This window comes from Neofelis nebulosa, chromosome 11, assembly GCF_028018385.1.
Source record: "Neofelis nebulosa isolate mNeoNeb1 chromosome 11, mNeoNeb1.pri, whole genome shotgun sequence".
Lineage (NCBI taxonomy): Eukaryota > Metazoa > Chordata > Mammalia > Carnivora > Felidae > Neofelis > Neofelis nebulosa.
Window position 1 is genome coordinate 31,910,400 of NC_080792.1, and position 23,392 is coordinate 31,933,791.

Genomic DNA, 23,392 nt, shown 5'->3' on the forward strand with positions numbered 1-23,392 from the left:
CAGATAAGAGATACTGACATATTTGAATATTTCTACCAGGAAAAGAAGAGAACGTATCTTTGAAGGGAGTTATTTTTCTTCTGTGTAAGAAAACAGAAGGAAAGGATGGGAAAGGATTCTGTAAATCCTGGTGATGGGAAATTGAGACCATTCTTACCTAGTGACTTCTATTTGTTTCCATTAAGTGTGAGGCAGGGCATGAAGAACAGAGTAGAAAAAGTAGGAAGGAGTCACTGCAGAGCAGGGAGAGCAACCCAACCCACTGAGAGAAATGTAAGATGGCAGACAGCATTGAGTGCCCACCTGATGTCTATGATCATGAATTTAGAGTAATGCCAACATGCTAGGCTATGTGCTTTTCTTCAGCAATATTCAGGTATAAAGCAATTTGGTAAGTAGCCTTATCAAGAGCTGAGATTTCACTAGGGGAGCTGAAGGTACTAATAAAAAAAAATGATTAAAATGCTGAGCCAAGGGATAAAAGCTATATTCAGAGGAAAGCAAATATTGAAGGGGGCTGATGAACAAAAAAAGGGGTAGAGATCAACAGACTAGAAGTGTCTATGTAGTAGGGGTATTTCAGAAAGTAAGCTCTAGTAATAAAAGGTTGTTATCGGGGCGCCTGGGTGGCGCAGTCGGTTAAGCGTCCGACTTCAGCCAGGTCACGATCTCGCGGTCCGTGAGTTTGAGCCCCGCGTCAGGCTTTGGGCTGATGGCTCGGAGCCTGGAGCCTGTTTCCGATTCTGTGTCTCCCTCTCTCTGCCCCTCCCCCGTTCATGTTCTGTCTGTCTCTCTCTGTCCCAAAAATAAATAAAAAAACCGTTGGGGAAAAAAAAAAAAAAAAAAAAAAAAAAAAAAAAAAAAAAAGGTTGTTATCACAAAGCAGATATGCCAGATGCTGTCAGAAGTGGCAAGAATTTTATCTAATTTTAGAGCTAAAACCTCAGTACTAGATTTTAAATGGGCAACATGTAAATGTCCAGTAAGGAAATGCCTCAATCAGAAAGCCATAATACTGAATCCATGTATGTAACAGGTAGAATCTAAGCCTAAAGTTTATCTCTGGCTTTCTGAGAAGGACATTATGGTCTTATATAGTTTTATAAATATACTTGAATAGAGAACACATATTTCACTTGACAGTGTGCTATTTTCATTAAAAAATGATTTACAGAGCATAAACAGGGAAGAATTAAATATAAAAATATTTGTGAAACAAATGTACTTTTTGCTAGTACATATATATGTACTATCAATTTTTAAACTCAATTTAGGTGAGCAATTTTTAAAATTTTAAAACAACTAGAAAAAAATGTGTTTTAGGGAAAAAAATGATCTCCTATTAAAGGTCAAAGATATAAAAAGAAACAGTAAATAAGAACACAGATAAATACCTCTAAATACTTATTACTACTGTTTACAACAATAATATTATCTAATTAGGGAATTAAATAAGATAGGACTACTGAGTCACTGGGTAAAAGTGACATACAAGTAAAGAGGTACACTGTTTTGGAGGAGGATAATACTTCTTATGCCAAATTTAAAAGATGGATGTTAAAATATCTAGCACAGTTAAGAGAATTGATAAAGACAATATAACCTCCAAGTTAGGGATAGAGACAAAGGATAGGAAGGGGATCCAGCCAAATAGAGGCAAGGAAAAAATATTTAAGGAGAGAAAAGTACCAACACATAAGATGATGAAATAAATCCAAATAGAGCTCTAAACACAAATGGGGTAAAACCTCCAGGTAAAAGACAATAGTGTTAAACAGGATTGAAAAACGAACTCTAGCTATATGCTTTCCAGAGAAAAACTCAAATGAAAGGACTGAAAAGTGTACCAGTGAACACTGATCAAGACAAAGTTCCATTACTATCAAACAAAACAGACTTTAAGGCAAAAAATATGACTAAATATAAAGGAGGTCACTAATAAACAGTGATAAAAGAATCAATTTACTCAAATGCACCTAATAGAACAGTTTCAAAATATTTAAAGCAAACATCAACAGGGGGCAAAAAGGAGAAATTGACAATTCTACCATGATACAGGGGTATTTTTACCCTAATTCTTAAGATATCAAACACAGAAAAACTTCAAGCTTGTTCTAGTGATAAATGTACAATAGTGTACCCAACAATTGGGGAATATATCTTCTTTTCAAGAATCCAGGGAATTTATGGAAAATGACCATATTTGAGCAATTAGATTAACGGAGTTTCTATTTTGTTTCTAACATTTGGCCAGACATGCATAGTGGTTTCCTAAAACTCTAAGAACAGGGAAAGGAATGATGGGAAAAGGCAAGACACTCCTCAAGTGCCAAAGAGAAGACAAGAATGTTAGTATCTGCAGTGACAAGAGAGGGAATTTCAGCTTGGTCAGATAATAATACCTAGACATCTCTAAACACTTAATCATTTAGAAGTACCTTAAAGGGGATGACTGCATGTACAGCATTATTACTCTGCTGGGAGCAATACAGGAAAGGGGAGGGAAAAAGTACTCAAAATAAATCCCAGTGCTTTCTGGGAAAGCCTGAATTACATAAACCCTTTAAGAAACTATTCAGCTGAGAAAAGGCAGAATGGCTTAATCACTAAGTAATAACAGGTCAAACAGACATGTACAATGGTGTACCCAAAAATTGGGGAATATACCTTCTTTCACAAGAGAAGGAATCAGAAATATGTAAAAACTATTTTTATTTTTAGCCTAAAGTTCGAGTGACAGTGTGTACAACTGTATTCTGAATATAACATTCAGAATCCAATCACCTCACACACTCTTCAATGTAAACTATCCTAGTTTAAGCCACCAACAAGTCTTATGTGGATTATTTTAATAGCTTCTCAGTAAAGGTCATTTGGTAACATGGCCTACAAGGCCCTGCATGGCTAATCTCCCGCTCTTTCTTGGACTCATTCTTCTCCCATGCTCCCTTCTGCTCACTCTCTGGAGCTAGGCATCCTCTGCTCTTCCTCACACACTTAAGCTCTGGCCTCTATACTGGCTGTTCCCTCTGCCTCACATGCTCCTTTCCCCAGACCATCCACATGGTTGTTCCCTCACCTCTATCACCTATTACAAAAGATGTTACTTTTTCAGGGAGGCCTTCCCTGACCGCTTTTCAAAATCACAACTGTCTAACCCCACCCCAACAACCCCTAATCATCCTTCTCTGATTTATTTTTTCCTTAAAAAGTAGATATTATTATCTTTTCTACTATATATAAGTATCACTATCATCAGCCTAAACATCAGAATATAAGCTCCATGAAGACAAAGATTTTGACTCTTTTGTTCTCTCTTGCACCATCCCCCACACCTTGAATAGTTTCTGGTACATAATAAGAGCTTAAAAAATATGTGTGAGGGGTGCCTAGGTGTCTGTCGATTAAGCATCTGACTTTTGGTTTCAGCTCAGATAATGATCTCAGAGCTCATGAGTTCAAAACCCGATCAGGATCCACATTGACAGTGCAGACCCTGCTTGGGATTCTTTCCTCTCTCTCTCAAAATAAATAAACTTAAAGGACGCTTGGGTGGCTCAGTTGGTTAAGCATCCAACTTCTTTCGGCTCAGGTCATGATCTCATGGTTCATGAGTTTGAACCTCATGTCAGGCTCTGTGCTGACAGCTCAAAGCCTGCAGCCTGCTTCAGATTCTGTGTGTGTCTCTCTCTCTGTCCCTCCCCTGCTCACACTCTCTCTCTCTCTCTCAAAAGTAAATTAAATTTAAAAAAATTTTAATATAAAAAAATTAAATTAAAATATTTAATTTACCTTTAAAATCTAAAAAATTTTAATATAAAAAAAATTTTAAAAATAATAAACTTTTTTTTAAAAAGTGTGTGAAAGGATGAATTATTGAATCAATCTATCAGTACCTTAGCTTTGAAAAGGCAAAACAATTAAACTGGAGCTAAATGGTTCTTTACTTAAAGGGCTCCCCTAAGGATTCTATGATCCTATAATGTAAAATTCTTTTTTAAATATTTCCTATTATATCAAAAGGTAGGCAGATATCAAACTCTGGTTAACAGTAATAAAAACAGGAATAATGCACTCATCAACATTAACTCCTAAAATCTGACTAAAAGCAATATGCATATACGTTAAAAAAAAATTAGCTGAACTTTCTAGTATCAAAGCATGTACATATTTGTTTTCAACATCAGAGATGTGAAAAGTTCTTCTCAAATTAGAAGTCTTGCGGAGAAATTCAACAACATACTACATCAGCTTCTGCAAACGTACTTCCAAAAGTACCTTTCAGAGTAGTGCTAGCCTATTTGGCCTATTTTACCTCAAAAATCAGTCTACTTATTTAGAAGAACTTCACTTAATTTGTCTCTATGAGTTAAAAACAGCTACTTAGTATAAAAGTCCCAGTATCAAAGTCATACATTTCTACAATGTAATCACAAATACCGACAATTACAGTAATATTCATAAATGTTAACAATAAATATTCTGAGTTTCCTTAATAAAATATTTACGCCCAGTTTATTTTCACATTTCTCATTAATCCATTTATATGCCCAAAGCACCAATAAAATGCCTTGAATTGAAGACTATCTGGCACTTTTTGCTGAGAAGAAAGTCATAAACATACATCATAAAACAAGTTATTTAATAAGGTTGTAATATTTTGTTTATTAATCAAAATCAATGTTTTTAAAGACCAACATAAAATGTTCATTTGAAATCTTGTAAGATTTCTCCTGTAGGAAACTTGAGAAGCTTTGTACTCACCTCTAGATTTTCACCATCTGAACTGTCTTTTGTTTTGGATGCAGGAGGAGGGGAAGACACTGGAGGAAGAGGGCTGGTTATAATTTGGGAGCTGAAAAAGTAATAGGAGATATAACTGATAGGTAAAATACTCTGCCTATAAGATATACATTTTTTAGCATAGTTCACCTCAGCTCTGTCTGGTTAAAGCATCACTTCCTAAAGCATGTTGTGTGCAACACTAGAGTCACATTATAGCCTGGAAAAAGCCTACAGTCAACAAATATGGGCCACAGTCCTCTCGGAAGATTTCTGTGCAAGCTGGCATATTAAAGGTTTTTGATAAATACTGTAGTTTTTTAAAAAGCCCATTTTAATTTAAACCACCATTTCCCAAACATTTCTGCCCACAAGAGCAGCCCATCTCTTTTTTTATCTTTTTACAAAATATAGACGTTAGTGAGCAGCAGACCATAATTGGGAAATACTCAATTACAGCTTACATTACATTGTAAAATCTTAACAGACTTCTAAGAAAATATTCTAGGTGGCAGAAGTAAGGAAGAAGGTAAATAAGCATGACTGGAGACCAAAGACCTCCAATGTACAGTGGAAGACAAAGTCAAGGGTCTGTTCTTTTAAAAACAAAAAATATAAAGCAGACGATAGAAGAAAAAAAATGATCTTTCCCGTTTTTCTGTTCTTCTTCAAATGAAACAGAGAAGATAAAAACAGCAGTATCATAATCATAGTGAAAAATTCAAAAACACAAACTTAAGCCCATGGGATAATTGTAATCATTGGACTAATTCAGGAAATCTGAATTCTAGACCTCATCTGTCATTAACAAATTTCATGACCTTCACAAAATAATTTTCATCACTGAGCCTCAGGTTTCTCACCCAAAGGTTCCTATTTGTCTCAAATTCTTTAAGATTTTATGGAAACCAAAATGGCAAAGTAGAAAGAACGTGGGCTTTAGAGTCAACTCTACCATTTGCAGGATATAAGACTCTGGACAATTAACTTCTTGTTCAGTCCTTCATTTCTAAATTAGAGATATGAATATGTACTTCAGAGGATTATTAAAATGACTTAATGTATGTGGGCCCCCTCACAGTGTCTGCTACAGAGGTGGGAGTTCTTAATTGTCATTGTTGTTAACAGCTTTTAATTCAAGTACTATGGCATTTTTTTTTTATTATGACTACTAAAAAGGTGCAAAGCATTAAGGTGTAAAACATAAACTTTACAATAAAATATCTGAGTCCACTACCATGCCCCACCATTTGTTTTATTTTTGCATGAGCAGTTTCTAACTCTTACCAAGCACTATCTTAAGTGCTTTATGTGTATTAACTCATTTAATCTTCCAACAACCTGCAAAAATCAGTTACTATTATTATATTCCCATTTTTAAGATGAGAAACTGGGGCCAAGCAGAGATTATGCACCTTACACAAGTTTACACAGCTAGTAAGTGGCAGAGTCAAGATTTTCACTCAAGGATTCTGACTCCACAGCTTGCAAAACACTGCTCTGTAATACAGTAATGTGTGTTCTGTGAGTGCATATGTCACATTTATTGGTACAACTTTAAACTTAGTACCAACTAGGGCTTGGTACATCTAAGGAAAAAGGAAAGGAGAAGTTTGAAAAGAGGGGAGACTATTAGATTTGAACATAAGTCCTCCCTGCATATCCATACCTATCTATTTCTGCAGAATTGATTCCAGAATTTGACACACTCTCTGACACTGAACCCTGACTATCCTTCTTGGTAGGTTCTAATCCATTCTTTATGTCATCAAAATTTTCATATTTGAGAGCCTGGACCAGCTGTAATAGGTACATCAACAAATCCTGAAAAACAAACAAACAAAAATAGGCTAATATTAGAAAAACAAATGCAACTGATTATAGACATAAGTTATTCTTATATATCAAGCTAACAGTTTAGTTTCATCTACCACTTATCAGCTGTGCTACTTTTGGCAAGTTACTGGGTTATTTAACCTCTTGCTGCCTCACGGGGTCCTCATCTGTAAAATGGACAAAATCATCTATACCTTAGAGATAAGTTGTGAGGATTAAATCAGTTAATAGAAGAAAGTCACAAAACAGTGCCTGGCACAGAGTAAATGGCCAATAAATACATTTAAAGTGGTATCCAAAAAGCAAGGCAGAAAACAAAAACAAGGATTAAGATGGTTCGTGTAAAACTAAAAAATTTAGAAAGGATCCTTTTTTCAGCAATAGATCCGATAACAGCATTTTATGTCTAAGATTTCATAAGAAACTCCAAATTTTCAAGTTCTCAAAGAATTCCTGTTTCATAAACTTTTCTGGTTAGGATTTTTTTTTTTTTTTAATCCTGAGTCCTTTCTTCTTTTTTTTTCCTTGAGAGCTCAGGTTTTAGAGAATTTGGGTTGCTACCTAAATGGAAAAATCCTATAAAACAGACATTTTAATTTTAACACTCTTGGTTACGGGAAAAGCTTACTTTCCTGCCAACTAGCAATAATGGCTTAAAAAAACAAATGCCCAAGGTTAAATTTCCAATACTGATATTGACAATCAACAAGATAATTAGGACTCAAAAGTGTCAACAAAATCATTTTTACTTTTCTGAGTTTTCCTTTAATGTAAAAAGACTCTTCCAGTTTAATGTTTAGCATGGATATGAAGCCTATCTTACTCTCCATAAATGTAGTTCTTATCTTAGCCTTTCTCAATGACTATTAAGAAAACTCCCAAAGTGTCACTTTTAAAACCAATTATAAACTGAAGAAATCCACACAACTCAAACACTTTTTTAAAGTTTCATTATCTTCGAGTTCTAGTTGCTACTCACCTAGTTAGCCCCTCAAAACTCATAATCAGATAATTGCTGAGACTTGATGAATACCACCTCAATCTCAGTCTCCTCTTTAGGCCTATAAACCAAGTGAAATCCCCTGTCAGAACTTCAGTCAGGATCCACACTTTCCTTCCTTACTTGTAACAGCTATAGAATTTGTAGTTATTTGCTTATTTACTCTTCATCTTCTCCAGTTTACTGCAAACTCCATGAGGACAAAGTCCACTCCCAACAACCTATTTTCCTTTACTTTATACTCTACTGTATTTTTTTTTCGTACCTTTTTTCTTACATTGATATAGTCAATATTTTTATCATTATCTAAATAGCGACAGGGGAAGAATACACAGGATTTCACGACTATGATTTTGCCACAAAAAAATTAAATAAAAGTTTAACTGGCCTATTCATTCATATTCAAATATATCAATGTCAGTGGCCAGAGAAATCAAATGACTGTATCAGAGCACCTCTACAGTGTTTTGTTCTCTAAAAATCATTTTTTTTAATGTCTATTTATTTATTTTGAGAGACAGAGAGAGACAGCGAGACAGAGTTCGAGCAGGACAGGGGCAGAGCAAGGGGGAGAGAAAAAGAATCCCAAGCAGACTGTCAGCACAGAGCCCCATGCAGGGCTCGATCACACAAAGCATAAGATCACAGCCTATGAGAAAATCAAGAGCTTAACGGACTGGGCCACCCAGGTGCCCCAAAACCATTTTTTAACTGGAGTAATAAACATCTGATTTTCTACTATTATTTTGAGACTTATGACATCTAATAGCAATAGGTACGCTTTTTCTAAGGGAAAAAAGGTGAATTTCATAACAAAAAAATGATTAATATATTTAATGACAAATATCCTTCTCAGGAGAATTAAGTAATTGTGTTTCACTGCTAAGCATGCTTCGAAAATGCTGCTGAGTATATCACCTGTTATGTTTTCCCAATTATAGAAGACTTTCCACATGAAATCAAAAGGGCTATATGGTTATTAAATTCCCCACAAAGGAGGAATTCAGAAGAAAACGTTCCTCTTTTTGTCACTCATCACTATCTGATTTGTTGCTTTGGTATTCTATATTCAAACTATACTTTCCTTCATTTGTACAAAGTCTATTTGCTCATTATATAGTCACATCTTGAAAAACATAAAATTCCTCTAAGCATGAAGGACATAGCATTGGAGTAAAACAAAAGATCAGGTTTCCATCTGAGGCAATTCAGTAAAATTTCCCCAAGAGCTATGGAATATTATCTAGATACTGATCACCATTTCTCTCAATAACAAGTTAATTCTAATGCTTCAGGGTACACAGGCAAAATTCCGTATCAAAAATCACTAAGTGACTTCCCATTTCTTATTGAATTAAGAGTAATTCTTCATATAGGCATTTACAGTTAGAAGGACACAGGTTCTGATCTTACATCCTGAACAGCTAGCTACATACATCCCACATTCCAGTTAAAGTGAAATACTTGCTATTTTCTTATTACTTTTCACTCTCCTTGCCTTTGCTCATTTTGGTCTCTCCACTTAAAATGTAAACTCATGTCCAACTGTGATCATTTACTCTTCCTCTAATGAGTATCTCAAATGCCACTTCCTCCTCAAACTCTAATGGGGAACCTCTCCTTTTGAACCACACAACAATAAGAAATACAGTTTTTAAAAAATTCCTAAAGGGACACCTGGGTGGCTCAGTTGTTAAGCATCCGACTTCAGTTCAGGTCATCATCTCATGGTTTATGAGTTCAAGCCCCACACTGGGCTCTGTGCTGACAGCTCAGAGCCTGGAGCCTGCTTTGGATTCTGTGTCTCCCTCTCTCTGCCCCTCCCTACTCACGTTCTCAGTCTCTCTCAAAAATAAACATTAAAGAAAAAAAAATTTATAAAAATAAAAAATTCCTAAATAGAATATTAGCAAATTAAATTCAGAAAGGTATTCAAAGATTAAGATCTCTAAAACCTAAAAAAAACTACCATATTTTGCAATTTAAAGTGTACACAATGTTTCTATATTATCCTCTACCTAATAACAAAAATTCTAAAATGGTCTGGAAATAGTTCAGTACCTGCATGAATACAGCTATCTCCAGAGACAATCAAATACTAAGCTAGAAGCTTGTGAGGGAATTGAAATAAGACAATCAAAAATTAGGACTGATAATTTTTCTATTTAAATTCTGAACCCACACGAAGGTACTGTCTTGACTGTAGCCCAGAGGCCTTTAACTAAACGCTATAACTCATATCAAACATTGAGAATTAATGATTTAAGTTAAATTTCCAATTAATTTCACAATAAATATTTCAACATTTCTGCATTTCAAATAAATATGTAATAAATTTTACTTGTGATACAGTAAAGACAGTGAGGAAGAAGATAATATGCTGAATCACAATGCTTAGGATTGCTTTTTGACAAGAGAGTAAAAAACACTGTTCCAATAAAATTATACAACAGCTGAGATTTGCCTCCAAATAATCCGGTGAGGGGTAGGAAAAGGAGAAGAGAAAATAAGTGGTGTTACAGATGAAACAAGACTAGCTGTGAGCTGGCAACTGAAGATGGGTAAATTATATGTGAGCATTCACTAGACTATTTACGTTAGTGCTCATATTTTACTATAATTACATACATCGACCTTAGTGCTATGTTTTGCCACTACAAATTCAAAATGACTTTTTTTAAAAAAAGATCTTCAGTATTAGTTATTCTATGGAAACAACATTGCTATATACATCGAGGCTTGAGAAAAGTTATCCTGTATCCCATAAGCCCTGCAGGCTAGCATAAATTATTAGGTTATGTTTGGAAAAGGCATTCATTCACCATATAAAAATTAGTACGTTGGGGCGCCTGGGTGGCGCAGTCGGTTAAGCATCCGACTTCAGCCAGGTCACGATCTCGCGGTCCGTGAGTTCGAGCCCCGCGTCAGGCTCTGGGCTGATGGCTCGGAGCCTGGAGCCTGTTTCCGATTCTGTGTCTCCCTCTCTCTCTGCCCCTCCCCCATTCATGCTCTGTCTCTCTCTGTCCCAAAAATAAAAAAAAATAAAAAAATAAAAAAAATAAAAAAACGTTGGAAAAAAAAATTAGTACGTTAAAACACTTGCTGGATTACTCTATCTTATTAGGAATAACTCCAATTCAAAATCCAGCAATGCTTTGTGTCCACAGAGTGTTCCTCCTTCCCTGGTGGTTTTATATGTATATAAATAGCCAGCATAAAGTTTGCAGGCTTGGCTTTCCAGAGGATTCAAAACCACCTTCAGAAAATCTACATATACACATAATTGTCAGCAGCTGAAAGTTTAAAGGAGAAGTTTGAAGGAGAATAAGATGACCATGCATCTCTATGCTTTAAAGGCCCCAAGGGCTTCTCAAGGCTGCAATTAAATGTGGCTTGTTGTATACTGACTGATAGAGGGGATCTGAATTATTCCCTAGCTGGTGCCGCATTAAACCATTTTTCATTAGAATTCCTTTTTCCAGACAGAGCAATACAAGCTCTGCTGCCAGGTAAATGTCCTGGGAGAGATTGTCCTATCATGTAACAGATCAGGAAGTAAATTTTCATTTCACAGAAGAGTCCTTGGAGGAATATTTTAATTTTACTTCTGAAAACACACCTAGTATATCCTCTTCCCTTCTAAAAATCTCTCTTTCTCTCTCTCTGGTCTACCTATCTCTCTCTCTCTCCCTCTCTCTACCACACACACACACACACACACACACACACACACACACACTCTGGACTGAGTGGGGAGGAGTAAATGAGTCTATAATCAGGCTCTAGTTTAAAATGTACCCAAAGAAGAGTAATGAGTAACAATGTACCTCATCATCTGCTTGTCGCAACCGGGCAACAGCATAACGCCTCACAGTTGGATTGGTGTAATGGGAGGATAAAAGCTCCAAGGAGTCCTCTACATCCATTGGCTTCCATTTTCCTAGAAGTTCCAATGCCTGTTTAGCCTCCTGAGGTAAATCCCAATTAACACATTTCAAGAATTTTGTTAAAGCCTAAAATCAGAAAAGATTTTAACATTAGAAACAACAGCCTATTACCTGGGAAAAGGAAGGTCAAGAGTGAGTAGGCAGTTTCCCACTTGGTCCTGATGACAAAGTCACAGAATTGATGACAGACTCCATGTGTAACCACTAAACATAGTTACACATATGTTCCTAGAAAAATACTGCAGGACAGAAAGAAAAAAAAAAAAAGCATGTTCCCTGTAACTTTACATTTTTCAGCTTAGTTTTTTCTTTGTTTTTTTAAGGTTTTATTTATTTTTAACAGACAGAGAGACAGAGCGTGAGTAGGGGAGGGGCAGAGAGAGAGGGAGACACAGAATCCGAAGCAGGCTCCAGGCTCTGAGTTGTCAGCACACAGCCAGACACGGGGCTCGAACCCACAAGCCGTGATGAGATCATGACCTGGGCCAAAGTCAGACACTTAACGGACTGAGCCACCCAGTCTGAACCCACATGAAGGTACTGGCTTCTACCTTGTACCTTGTACCAGGCGACCCTACATTTTTCAAGTTAAACCACTATACAGAGCACTACAAATTTTTAAGTTTTCTTTGACTTTTCTTCATTTTCCTTTTTTATTTTAAAATAGCACAGGCCTTGGGGTGCCTCCTTCAGTGAAGTATTCAAATTCGGCTCAGGTCATTATCTCACGGTTCCTGAGTTCAAGTTCTGGATTAGGACTCTGCTGACAGCGCGGAGCTTGGAGCCTGTTTCAGATTCTATGTCTCCCTCTCTCTCTGCCCCTCCCCCTGCTCTCTCTCTCTCTCTCTCTCAAAAGTAAATAAACATTAAAAAAAATTTTTTTTAATAACAAAATAGTGCAGGCCTCAAGACATGGAAATAAAGAGGCGTACATATTCTCATGAGATGTTTTACAAACAACCTTCATTTTACAACATCAACATGGGACATAAAATATTGCAGCCAATAAATAAAAAGAGTTCAAAGTCAAGCAAAGGTACAATCCCTACCACGAACCTCACTCTCAAACCTCTCCAGGATCACTGGGTTTCCTAGATACTCACACATGAGGGCTCAAACTAAATTAAATATGTACATCTCTTACACAGAGAAGTAACTATTTTAAAAGACAAACAAAAACTCCACACAAACAAGCATAGAGAAAAACACAGAAGCAGCAACAAATATTCTATGATTCAGCTACCTGTTTGTAGTATCTTTCTGGAACCTCACTTCTTTAGACAAGCAGCATAACTATCTAAAGTTTTTACAAGATTTTCCAGGTAAATAAATGACCTTGGAGCATATCATTCATGGTTCCATACATAATAAGTGCTCTTTTAACAAGGTTGTATATTTGTTCTCCATAAAAAACTATCTCCATTGTCACATCTCCCTACTGGGAACAGTTTCCTGGCTGATCCCATTTTCTTCTTTCTCTTTGTCTATGAATTCCTCTCTTGAACAAAGATAACTTTAAAATTTTAAATTCCTGGGGCACCTGGGTGGCTCAGTCGGTTAAGCGTCCGACTTTGGCTCAGGTCATGAATTTGCAGTCTGTGAGTTCGAGCCCCGTGTCGGGCTCTGTGCTGACAGCTCGGAGCCTGAAGCCTGCTTCGGTTCTGTGTGTCCCTCTCTCTCTCTCTCTGCCCCTCTCCTGCTCATGCTCTATTTCTCTCTGTCTCTCAAAAATAAACGTTAAAAAAAATTTTTTTTTTTTTTTTTTAATTTAAAATTCCTGTTCTGGGGCGCCTGGGTGGCACAGTCGGTTAAGCGTCCGACTTCAGCCAGGTCACGATCTCGCGTTCCGTGAGTTCGAGCCCCGCATCAGGCTCTGGGCTGATGGCTTGGAGCCTGGAGCCTGTTTCTGATTCTGTGTCTCCCTCTCTCTCTGCCCCTCCCCCGTTCATGCTCTGTCTCTCTCTGTCCCAAAAATAAATAAAAAACGTTGAAAAAAAAATTAAAAAAAAAAATAATAATAAAAAAAATAAAATTCCTGTTCTGCCCAACTAAAATCTTTTCATTAGTAAACTAATCCAGTTCTGAAAAAAATGCCCTTTTGGACAACAAAACACAGTTATTGGTTAGTATGACATAAAATGAACCCTAATGCCCATGACCTAACTTATTCTTGATTTAAGTAAATTAAGCAAAAAGGCCCGATGGAGATTATCTAGTCCAGTGCTCAAACTGTATATAATCTCAGTGAAGTCAGTGGCTTGCCTGTCACCTCAAAATGGTAAGAAGCTACACCCAAAACTGGGATCCACTAACTCTGAGCCCATGCATCTTTCACCAGATGGTTCCTCCCTACCATTAAGGCACTGCCATCTCCTAATTAGGTAAATCCATGCCCCGTAAAGCCACTATTCCATCAACACTGATCTCCTAAATCCATTACCAATTCCTGTCCATTATTTCCCAAGCAATATTTCCTGGATTTTTCCCCTCAGCTTGATTCCCACTTTGAGCTCTTCCTTTAGTACTTACCTCAGTTTTAACCCTTTCATTCAAATGATGCTCTTCTTAACTGCCAAACACTTTTGTGGGCATTCTTATCTCTACAACTGGAGTCTGTTCTGAAAGGTAGCTATCCATTTCTTCAGTACCGACAGCATGCCATTTAGCACAGTGCTCCCTCTCCATGTAAGAACACAGACCACCCTTCTAACTTATTCCATGCATTTTATTTTTCACTTCTAGAATGCATTTCTATGTTGAATGTTGAAACAAAGCAATACTTCTTAAATAACTACAGCAAAACCTTCTCCATTTCACAGCACATCAGCAGTCTTAATAGAAATGTGCAGATATGTACTTACAAGCAAATCTTGCAGCATGCTGATGTACTCAGCTCAATAACTGAAACAATCTAACCCCCAGATTCTCAGATTTACAGATTTACTAGTAAGATTTATAGCATGCTGCTGCCAAGGAACTTAAGACACTGTACAAAGAATTATACAACTTTCTAATGCTGAATGTTACAAATGCAAGCAAAGAGGTAGTAGAATGAAGAAGGAAAACAAGGAGAAGGGAAAAGAGAAAGATAGAAAATGTAAGAATTTGAAGCAATAATAATAATAATACTTAATTCCTGGCCCTTTAAAGATGCTGTACTGATGTATGTAAATTTAAGGATTCAAAAGCAATTTTATCTTTAGAGTTTCCACTGATAAATGGAGAGTACAGGCTTTCGAGCCAGAGTGTTTGAGGTCAAATCCTAATTCCCAGCTCCATGACTTTTTGGCTGAGTCACCTCTAGCACATTATTTAACTTTTAAGTAACTTGTCCTATAAAGTTGCAGTAATGATTAAATAAGTTACTGAATGCAAATGTTTAGAACAGTACTTTGGAAATAATATATATTTGATGTTAATTATTTTATCATCCGATTATTATTGTTATTCTACTTCTGATGTTGGGTGCAATGTCAAATGACAACATTACCACTTTTATTGCCATGTTTTAAATAGCAGTATTTCCAATTTTTTTTTTTTTTTAATGTTTATTTTTGAAAGAGAGATAGAGAGCAAGCAAGGGAGGGAGGGCAGACAGAGAGAGGGAGACACAGAATCGGAAGCAGGCTCCAGGCTCTGAGCTGTCAGCGCAGAGCCTGATGCGGGGCTCAAACTCACAAACCGTGAGATCATGACCTAAGCCAGACACTTAACCGACTGAGCCACCCAAGCGCCCCTAAATAGCAGTATTTCATTAACCTCCCTTCTGATCTTAGAACCTCTTCACTATTATCTCCTATTCTTAGAATCACATTCACAATCACTTCAGAGCTGAAAAAAACTATGTTCATCATATATATCTCTATTTTTAACTTCTACCAACTAAGTTATGGGAAATTTCTAATTTGTTGCTAAAGGGAAATCTATTCCTCTACTCAGGACACTTCTGACAACAACTGTGTCGTTTTCCACACCAAACAATTGCTTAATTCTCTGAGAACACCAACTAGATGTCCCAAAATCTAGTTCAATTCTGAAACTACCTGGAGTTACTGAAGATTCCACAGGTTAAAGGGTCAGTCTCACAAAACTATTTCCTGTTTTAGAGCCAATTACAAATTTTGGATCCCCAGGTTGCCCACACTTGTGTGTGACTTGGCTACAAATCAGAAGTTACCAATAACACCTTCCTCAGGCTCAGTAATTTGCTATAATAGCTCACAAAACTCAGAAATACTTTACTTATTACTACTGGTTTATTACAAATGATACAAAATGAATAACCAGATGAAAAGGTACATTGGACAGGTCTGGAAGGGTCCCAAGCAGAGGTGGTTCTGTCCCTATAGAGGTTTGGATGTGCCACTCTCCTGTCGCATGAATGCATTCACCAACCCAGAAGCTCTACAGACCTTGTCGTTATAGGTTTTCATGAAGGTTCCATTACATAGGTTTGATTTATTCTGGCCAGTGTTGATTAATGCAATGCCTAGTCCCTCTCCCAGAAGTCATGGGGTGGGGTTGAAAATTCCAACCTTCTAATCATATTCATCTGGTTGGTTCCTCTAGCAACCAGCCCCATCTGGCAAGAATCACCTCATTAGCATAAACTCAGGTATGGCTGAAAGGGGCTTATTATGAATAACAAAAAGACACCACCCCCATCCCTACCACTCAGGAAATCTCCAGGGCTTTAGAAACTGTGCCAGAAACAAAAACCAAGTATATATTTCTTATTAGATCACAGTATCACAGTTGTGCTTCTAATTTCAAAATTGAAAATATCTGCTCACTCTGCTCCTTCCATTTGCCCTATTTCATTATTTCAGGCACTCAAGCCTAACTCCTGGGAGTTGTCACCAAGTCATCTTACACATTCTCCTCTCCTTCCCCTGCCCTCCAAGATCACTCTCAAAATCATACATGAGTCTCCTAATTAGATCTCTTCCTTCATTCTCAGATCTGCTCCAACCCACCCTGATTCAACTTCCTTAAAACATCACTTCTTAAGACATACTCTGTTGCTTTAGTGGTTTCCTATCACCAGTGAAATCCAACTCCCAAGCTAGAATCCAAGGCTCAAACTGACTCCAACTTGTTTATTTCATAACCATTCACACAAATTTTTCTGTCTCTGAACTTAACATGCTGCCTTATTCATGCTTTTCTTCTCCATGAAAAATGATCATCACATAAAAAATATCATCGAAGCTTATTCAAACTTTAAGACCAATCTTTTGCTCTGTGAAATTTTCTTCATATCATAGCACACTGATCTTGCTATACTCTACATATCTATTATAGTAATTACTTAAATGTTTATTAGGAGAATAACCTTTAATCAATTTACATACTTATGTTTCCCCATTTTGAGTCTGTATAAATATCCTTTCCCTAAAAACAGTTTTAATTTATATGAAGACAGAGAAATGGTATCTCAAAGCCTAGAGTCTAAATATTACTAGGCCAAAGTGGTAACTTTGCTTGCTGAAGTGAATTCATTTCTGCTCCTCATCAACTTGACAGCACAAATATGATTATTGTCCTGATGTTACGGTCCCAACAGCTACTTCAGGAAAAGCCTCATATGAACATTCAGTGCATCACTATTACCTCCACTGTGTGACAGTTCCTATGCTTTTTTTCCCCCAAAGATAACAGAAAGGCATTAAGAAAGTTATTTTCAATTAACATTTTTATAAGAAGCCATTTACCATTTATTGGTTTTGAAAAGTTACAATATTCACATTTTGGATTTCATAATAATAAGCCACTTTCCATACTATGTAGAAATAGTTCTACATAGTATGGACCACAAATTTTTAAAATCTTCCTGAATTTCACTGGTTTTGCTAGAAAGTGATTACTGTGAACTTCGTAGGTGCAACATCACATCCAGAGTAGAAGGTTTTCATCCAAAATACTTAAGACAGGTCATTTAGAAAAAAATAGGTGGAAAGACCAAATTTAATTAAAAAGTAAATAAGAAATGTAAGTTTGTAAGAACTAATTTCCACCAATTTTTGACCACTGCTTTCTCTCCACCAAATCTTTTCAGCTTCAGGGCCCAATGCCAAATAACCTAAATCAGTTTCAGAGAAACTGACATGGAAAGAACTTCTTTGTGTAAGTAAATTAAGGGACAGGAGTACAAGAGTATTTGTTTTCTACAAAACCCATTTTAAATTATTACAAAGACACAAATGTGGCTGTGTGAATAATTCCTCTGGTCACTTGAAAGCCAATATATATATCTGGTCTACTGAAAAGTGCTTCCCAAACATTAAGAAATATTGTTTGTTCTACTCTAGTGATTATAAGAATCCTATAATGCGTCCTGAGAACTGAAGTTTCATCACCCACATTTCAAAAACTTGAAATCAACTAGTTAAATGAAACTTGTCATATACTTTATATCACTTGAGCATTTTATTTCTTTTGCACATATCTGGAAGTAATTGAATTTCGGTGGGAAGTGACTACTTGTTTAAACAAACAATTTTTCTTGCAAGTGTTTCTATCTAAGGCAGTTCTGCTCTGTAAATCTTTTCTATGCTTCTTGAACTCATACATTCTAACAGGTTTAATTCAATATCTTGCTGTGCGTTTTAGCAAACACTCTTCTACATTCAAGATGCAATTTCTGTGACCAAGGTTTTTCTTCATTTAACAGAGTATCATGTACTAACTCAATTTTTTTATGAAACCCAGAATCACAACCTAAGTTTTTATTGATGAATATTTCCTTTTTTGCAGTCATGAAGAGAATAACACTCAAAGCTATAGGAAATTTAAAATTCTTCTTTCACTCTTGTTAAGGATGTAAAGGAGAGTTAATATAATTCATCTACAAAGAATTTCCCAAGGCATCAATAAAAGATAAAGAAGTAAAGCTGGAAAGTTTAAGATGAGCTGCAATTGAATTTTTACCTTTACTTTAGAAATGAAAAGAAATAAAATTGTTTCAGAAAAACAAGTTAAAGTAGCTAAAGACTGTCTCATGAGATTGTAAAACATATTCATTCATTCTCATATAATTATGTAATAGCTTTCTGACAGATATTAATTTTCCTGATGCTGCTATGTTTTGTGCCCAACACATTTCATAATTCCTGCTGAGGCATGTACGTGATGTTGCAAATATTTTCTCTAAAATCCACTAAGTTCTCTTCTAATTCACAGATGTGAGCACATCAAGATGGTATAAGAGCTTTGAGCTTCTTGCACAGGTTCCTTAATGTCTTTAAGACTCAAGCTTCCTCATATATAGAACACTCATGATCACACCAACATTCTGGGGTTGTTGTGGGATTTAAAAGATCCCTGGCATACTGTGGCTGATTAACAGATACTGGTTATTATTCTTATATCTTAAGAGTTAGCCCTTGAACCTATGTTCTAAGAATTTACAGACTATTTTAAGAACTAAAAGAGACTTAAAGTTCACATTTAATCAACTCATATTAAATATGAGAAACTAAAATTCAGACAGGTGGAAGTGATTTGCCAGTACTCAAAAAGCTTCTTAGTGGCAACAGTAAGACTCAGAACCAAGTCCCTAGACTGTAATCTAGTGCTGACTACTTTATCCTAATTCTCTCCAGAAACTTAGTAACTCCATGGTTTCATTAAGAAAAGCAAATGTAGGGGCGCCTGGGTGGCGCAGTCGGTTAAGCGTCCGACTTCAGCCAGGTCACGATCTCGCGGTCCGTGAGTTCGAGCCCCGCGTCAGGCTCTGGGCTGATGGCTCGGAGCCTGGAGCCTGTTTCCGATTCTGTGTCTCCCTCTCTCTCTGCCCCTCCCCCGTTCATGCTATGTCTCTCTCTGTCCCAAAAATAAATAATAAAAAACGTTGAAAAAAAAATTTTAAAAAAAAAAAAAAAAGAAAAGCAAATGTCTAGTTCTGACCTTGCCTCTATTCCGCATGCCAAGATGGATCCCACTCTATGACTCAACTTATGCATTTCAAATTACATTTCTCATACTCCCTCTCCAGCCACATCTCCTCCAAAGTTCTATATTCCTTTTAATAACATAAATAGTTTGGTAGTCATCCAAGTTCAAAGAGGTGAGAACCATGAAGATAGAGGTGAAACATTTACTCTGCATCTACTATGTGCCAGGTACTTGGCCAGGTTATTCACCAGTATTACCTCACCTACCAAGGATTGTCATCACCAGAAAAATGAGGAAACCAAGCTTCCAAAGCAATTCTCCTCACCTTACCTAGTAAGAATAAGTAGTGGTACCAAAAGTGAACCCAAGTCTCTCTGATTTAACCCATTCAAACTATGCACCTATACATAATCTATGCAGCAACAAACTGGTACATGTATCTTTGTGTATATGCCCTTTGTAATATTTAAAAAATGAAATATCATATATATTGCTCTATAGCATGTTTTTATTTTGACAATAACATTTTATTTCCATGGCAGTTTTACCTCTCCTGTTCATTAGTAACAAATTTTGCAAATAAATCTGATATACGAAAATATTCAAGATACTCACTTTTTCTTGATTAGTGAGATAATATCTAAACTTCCAAACAAGATCTTGTTCTTCATATGTAAGTTGCTTGGTTGGTGGATAACTCACAATAATCTACAATAAAGAAAAAAAGAACTACGTTGGTTAAATATATTCTTCCTATGTATTTCCATTTCATTTAAAATTTTTCATTTATTTAAATATTTCTATAATAGAATATTACAGAAGTAGAGAAATGTACATGAAGCAGAGTAAGGCTTAAATTTGCTGTACTTCTCAGTCCAAAAAAGGATATTATTAGAGTGCAGGGACAGAAAAAAACGATGTAATAAGTCACACTCCATATAGAAATCTGTAACTACAGAGCTCATTTAATTCAACCAAAAATACACCATATCAAAATAACAAAATCCCCCTTTCTTTCCAAAAGGAAAAAGGAAATAAATAATGAACACTTTCCCTGTCAAGTCAAAGCACACAACAATGCATATCTGCACACCAAGGCTTTCCCTCAGGCAATGTACCTTGGGGCCAGTTTCTATATGGTGGCCAGACCGCTGTATCAAGAAAGTATATACTAAGCCCCAAAACTGATTTCAAAAAACATACAGAAAATGCAAAATTGTTGAAATTACGCAGATTTCATTACTCTGGAAAACACATGCACCTGAATCACTTTCAAATGAAGTGGTTATCACATCAATTGCAACTAAATTACACATTTCATTATTTTTATATTATTAGTCCATAAATTCTCTTACATTTAGTTGATCTCTTGTGGCAGCGTTAGGTTTGAGATCATGGTCAGAAGGTCCACTTCTTAAACTCCGGGCAAGCTTGTGATGTTTGCTCTCAACTAAATTCTCCTATAAATTATTTATAAAATTAATCAATAATGTAAACTTCATCAAAAGGAAGTTTCAATAGCCAATTAGAAATATAAAAGTAAGTAGTTGCTTACTTAAAACCATTTTAAAATAATTAACATTTTATTCTTGTTACAACTTTCATCCCCTGTGTATGTTTCTTTTAAATATCACCATATTGGGGCGCCTGGGTGGCTCAGTCAGTTAAGCGTCCGACTTCGGCTCAGGTCATGATCTCGCGGTCCATGAGTTCGAGCCCCGCGTCGGGCTCTGTGCTGACAGCTCAGAGCCTGGAGCCTGTTTCGGATTCTGTGTCTCCCTCTCTCTGACCCTCCACTGTTCATGCTCTGTCTCTCTCTGTCTCAAAAATAAATAAACGTTTAAAAAAAAATTTTTTTTTAAATAAATAAAAAAATAAATATCACCATATTGAGATAGGGAAACTAAATATGCCTTATGCTTCACTAGTGCCATAATATGCACATACCGTTCCAGCTTCTTAAAATATCTCATTATACCCCCTTGTTCTTCATATATTCAAGGCTTTCATACCCACTCGGGTATCACCTTTACTCTAAAATCTTCCCTGACAACCCAGACTAAAGCATTCCCTCTTCCTATGAGCTACTAATGACCCTGGGACATCTGCCAGCAGTGACTGATGGAAGGGATGGTGACCATAATGCTTGAACATACATATGTATACTTGGTATGGACTATTTTAACTATAGCCAAAGCCATTAGTTTTGAACATACTGTCTTTGCTTAAGGAATTTTTTTATTTTATTTTTATTTTGCATGTGTGGATTATCTGTTCATATCTTTTTCCTAATTTCCAATTGGCTTTCTGGTCCTTTATTACTTCAGTTTTTAAGAATCCTCAATACATTAGATACTCATCCCTTTGTCTGTGATGTAGGTCAAAAAGAGTTTCTTCCAGTTTGTCACTTGTCTTTTGACTTTGTTACAGTGTTTTGCCATATGATTGTTTTAACGTAGTCACATTTATCAATCATTTCTTTTACAGTCTCTAGATTTTGAGTCATAACATGATTACAAAGCTTTCCCTACACTGACAGTAAAGTACTAGTAAGGTTTCATTTTAATACTTAAATCCCTGATCTATTTGGAATTTTTCTCTATGTATGATGTGATCTGACTTAATCTTTTTCGAAATGTATGATGTGAGGTATGGGTCTGATTTTATCTTTCTATAAATGGCTAACCAGTTCCCCACGACTATGTTCCAGTAATGAAATGCCACTAAGTATCATATACTAATTTGCATATGCACTTGGATCTATTTCTGGGCTTTTTCTGCTGTTCTATCAGTCTATCTGTGTCTATCTGTGTATGCACACGTGCTAGTGCATGTGCTTATAATTACAGAAGTTTTATAGTGCTTTATTCTCTGATTCAGTAGTATAATAGCTGGGGTTTTGTTGTTGTTGTTGTTGTTAAAATATAGTCCTCTATTTGGTAAATAATCATGACTACAAACTGAACTAAATTTTTGAGCACAGGGGATAAGGAGAGTAGTTTTAGTTTTGGATTTCTTTCTATCTTTTTAGTGTTTGCCCACTTGCATTTAAAACTTTTTTTAATTGTTTTTAAATTTTTTTAAATATTTATTTATTTTTGAGAGAGAGAGAAAGACAGAGCTCAAGCCAGAGAGAGGCAGAGAGAGAGGGAGACAGAATGTGAAGCAACCTCCAGGCTCTCATCTGTCAGCACAGTGCCTGATGTGGGGCTGGAACTCACCAGTAAGATCATGACCTGAGCCAAAGTCAGACGCTTAAACGACTGAGTCACCCAGGTGCCCCTGTTTTGTTTTGTTTTAATTACAGTATCCATAATGTTAAAGCTATAATTCTTTCTTTTTTTTAAGCTTTATTTATTTTTGAGAGAGAGTGCAAGCAGGAGAGGGGCAGAGAGAGAAGCTAGACAGGAGATCCAAAGCAGGCTCCATGCTGACAGCAGCAAGCCAGATATGGAGCTAGAACCCAGGAACCACAAGATTGTGATGCTGGGCCGATTTTGGACACTCAACTTAGCCACCCAGGCACCCTAAAGCTATTAACTCTTGATAAGTATCTTCTTTAGAAAAGAATACACTAAAAATACAAACATCTCATTTACTGGACTTTTTGGTAGGAGTAACAGTGCTAACTAAGGTCCTGGTATAAAAAACTTTTTTTTTCTTACATTTTTTTTAAATGTTTATTTACTATTGAGAGAGAGGGGGAGACAGCATGAGCAGGGGAGGGGCAGAGAGGAGGAGACACAGAATCTGAAGCAGGCTCCAGGCTCTGAGCTGTCAGCACAGAGCCCGACACAGGGTGCCCAGTGGACTGAGCCACCCAGGTGCCCCCAAAAATCTTTTTTACTGTTGGCCACTTTGAAGGTAAACATAAAATATGTCCATTCATGTGTTTCAAATATCCAGAATAAAAAATATAATATCATCTTAT

General features: G+C 36.4%; 1 protein-coding gene across 1 annotated transcript in view; it reads right to left on the reverse strand.

Annotated features, from left to right (window-relative positions):
- The window catches only part of PIK3C3 (phosphatidylinositol 3-kinase catalytic subunit type 3), a 144,386-nt gene that overhangs the window by 72,340 nt on the left and 48,654 nt on the right, over positions 1-23,392 (reverse strand). Inside the window, exons 8-12 of the mRNA XM_058692240.1 lie at positions 20,817-20,921; positions 20,077-20,169; positions 11,446-11,631; positions 6,452-6,606; positions 4,765-4,855 (exon numbers count right to left, since the gene is read on the reverse strand). Coding sequence (XP_058548223.1) covers positions 4,765-4,855; positions 6,452-6,606; positions 11,446-11,631; positions 20,077-20,169; positions 20,817-20,921 — 630 coding nt within the window. The remainder of the gene's footprint in view (positions 1-4,764; positions 4,856-6,451; positions 6,607-11,445; positions 11,632-20,076; positions 20,170-20,816; positions 20,922-23,392) is intronic.